Raw genomic sequence first — 3,236 nt, 5'->3', positions numbered from 1 at the left:
GGGAGGTGTGAGCAAGTGCTAAGAAAGGTTAATGCCAGCACTAAGTTTTTGTCTAGAAAGTTCAAGCTGCTTGATAAGGACTCCATGAAAGTGCTAGCCACTGCCCTCATTCAATGCCATTTTGACTACGCTAGTAATTCCTGGTTTGGGGGCTTATCTAAGCATATGAAGGGGAAGCTCCAGATAGCCTAGAATAAGCTGATCAGGGTAATATTGAAGGTGAGTCCACATACTCACATAGGCAGGAGCTGCTTTCAGAAACTAAACTGGCTGCCTGTTGAGGCTAAGGTGTCCCAGATTAGACTAGGTTTCGTTTACAGGAGTATTTATGGATCTGCGCCCAGGTATCTAACTGATTACTTTCCCCGTGTTAGGGATGCACACAATCACAGCACCAGATCAGGTGTTGCTCTGCCCATAAAAATGACGTCCTCTCTGGGCAGCGTTAAAAATAAAGTAATCAGCCTCATGATGAAATCCCTGAGTTGTTTACTTCATCTCCGGCAACTGAGCTAGGAAGGACGCCTGTATCTTTGGGTGTATTGATGCACCCTCCAAAGTCTAATTAATAACTTCACCATAGTCAAAGGAATATTCAATGTCTCCTTTTTTTTATCCATCTACCAGTAGGTGCCCTTCTTTGCGAAGCATTGGAAAACCTCCCTGGTCTTTTTGGTTGAATCTGTGATTGAAATTCACTGCTCAACTGAGGGACCTTACAGATAATTGTATGTGTGGGGAACAGAGATGAGGTAGCCATTCAAAAGTCATGTTAAACACTATTATTGCACTCAATGAGTCCATGCATGTGACTTGTGAAGTATATTTTTACTACTGAACTTATTTAGGCTTGCCATGAAAAAGGGGGTTGAATACCTCTTCAAAGAGTGTTTGTTTATGTAAAAAAAAATCTTATAAGAAGTGATTTAATAAATCATTATCATAGTTACAAAAACAACATCGTAGAATGAAAACATCGCAAACACGTACAAACTAGATTTTTTAAATTTTTATAAAATGTACAAAATAGAAAATAAAAATCCTCACTTATTTCAAATAGTTAAGTATTTTTCTTGTGTCATTAGGCTATACAATAGATATACAACATGATACAAAGCATTTCTGTACAAGACTGAGGTTGTGCGTTGAGAAAGACATCAATAAGATTGCATCTTAGAAATGTACTAAAGAAATGTATAAGAATAGGGGGGAAATTAAAGGCAATAAGTTAATAAGATGGTTTTAGTGCAGGCAGGTCCTCAGAATTTGCAGCAGAAGCCACAGCCCTTGTTGTGACAGCAGTTGCAGCACCAACGGCACAGGGAGAGGTGGCTCTGACGCTTGAACCTGAAATGCGCCTGTATCCCGCCAAGAAAAGAAAATGAAAAAGGTGGGAACAAGCATATGGTAAGTATTTCTGTCCAAGTCTCCACTTCACAAACACGTTGTGCACTGTTCGCCCTGAAGCCCTCTCTAACGGCTCACAATCAAACGATAACAGGTAGCACAAGTAGGTTAATTAAATTCTGCGGGGCAAATGCAACCACTTCGATTTTAATTTGCTAAAGGTAATTACTTAATTCACTCAGTCAATTGAACGTACCGGCAGATGCATGGACTCGCCGCCCGGCTGTTGATGTTCCCCAACTGGACTGTCAATGCTTCCAACCTCGTCTGTTCGCTCCTGCAAAGACATTTTGCACAAATTAATCATGATCAACCTCTAAAATCGATGCAGACATGTTTGAAGTGAGTTGGTGTTAGAGAATTAGCCATACCTCGGAGAAAGGAACAGCAGTGCTTTCAAGGATGCACATACACGCGAGGTCGATAGCAAATGCAACACTGAAGGCCTTCATTCGCGGTTTTGTTAGGAAGGTTATAGCCTATTTAAAAAGTCCGGTTGAAATCAGTTGGAATTGAAGTGACAGTTTATAAAGAAGATCAGAACTCTTCAATTTTCCCATAAAGAGAGACTCTCCAACGCACAATTTTAAGTGCAATAGATGAGTACCAAGTTGGTTGATGGTCCTTTTGGTGTGTGTGGTTGAGGGACTTCTGTCTTTTGTTGAGACTGTGGTACACCGGTATTATACACACTTTGGCCACTATTGTGCAATCCTGCCACTTGACCCGATTTTGACTAGATAACACAGCCACAAAGTCAAAACAGCTTTCCCATTTTGACAACAGATGCCGCTCCGGCGGAAGAAATCAATTGACAAATATCCCAGCCAATCACAACACTGTAAGTAATACTGTGAAAAAATATCATTCCACTATTCCCACAGATATATTATGGACATTTTCATTACAGTGCAATGCAAAAATTAAAGAACAAAATTCTTATGTGGCACCTTTCATTCAGTTGTTTCAAGTGTTATTAGGAATACAAGAATATTATATTATTATGTGGCAGGTATTGTATTATGTATTGTTCATCAGACCTTATGAAATAATAGTGATTCATGCATGAATTATTAGGCAAAGGTATTTTGTAGTTGAGAAAAAAAAATGATTTATTTGAACGTGTAGGCAACTGAAATGTCTTGTGTGGCTCAGTTGGTAGAGCATGTTGCTTGTAATGCCAGGGTTGTGGGTTCAATTCCCAAGTGGGAAAAAGTATGAGGTTAATACACTTACTGTAAGTTGCTCTGGATAACAGTGTATTTAAAAAATAAATTTAAAAAAGTACAATGACACATTTCATGCTATGCTGCTATATCACATTTCATTAACACAAAATGATACTGTGAAAATTGTAAGCCTCTGAATTCCTCTTTGCCATCGCTTGTTGACTTTGTTTGACTGGAACATCAGGGTTAACAAATATAACCACGAGTGACTTTGCATTGGAATTCACCCAGCAAGCTTAATTTGCTGAGTATTAGTGAACGCGGGGGAGAGGTAGGAGGTTTTTGCCAGTGACACCAGTCGCCAGCACTATCTTTGTGAATCTTCTGGTCAAACAGAGCTCGGCTCCAGTGGGGCGGACACAGAGACACAGTCACCTAGACAGGCGCCATTCCACCACTCGCTCCTCCTGGGCCGGGGCATTGGCCCCCTGTTTCCCCCCTCTGTCATCCTAACTACCTCTGTCTCCTCCCTCCTCCCTCTCATGTACTTTATTTGTCTGGGCACTTGACACAAAATGTCCCAAAAATTAAGTTAAGAAAATTATTTACTAATGAAATAGCCAACCGGCAAAAAAGAAACTAGCGGCAGCTTTCTTCCAA

The 3,236-nt window shown here is 40.3% G+C and overlaps 1 protein-coding gene across 1 annotated transcript; it reads right to left on the bottom strand.

The window, feature by feature from the left end:
- Window positions 1–996: 996 nt before the first annotated feature.
- LOC139572492 (hepcidin-like) lies at window positions 997–1,874 on the bottom strand. The gene is made up of 3 exons (XM_071395228.1): window positions 1,779–1,874; window positions 1,604–1,684; window positions 997–1,358 (listed from the first exon to the last, which is right to left on the bottom strand). The coding sequence occupies exons 1-3, from the start codon at window positions 1,857–1,859 to the stop codon at window positions 1,260–1,262; spliced, it is 261 nt and encodes an 86-aa protein (XP_071251329.1). The 5' UTR covers window positions 1,860–1,874; the 3' UTR covers window positions 997–1,259.
- Window positions 1,875–3,236: the final 1,362 nt, after the last annotated feature.

Source organism: Salvelinus alpinus, chromosome 4 (assembly GCF_045679555.1).
Source record: "Salvelinus alpinus chromosome 4, SLU_Salpinus.1, whole genome shotgun sequence".
NCBI lineage: Eukaryota > Metazoa > Chordata > Actinopteri > Salmoniformes > Salmonidae > Salvelinus > Salvelinus alpinus.
Note: the sequence above shows the minus strand (reverse complement) of the source record. Positions and strands in the feature narration are given on the sequence as shown.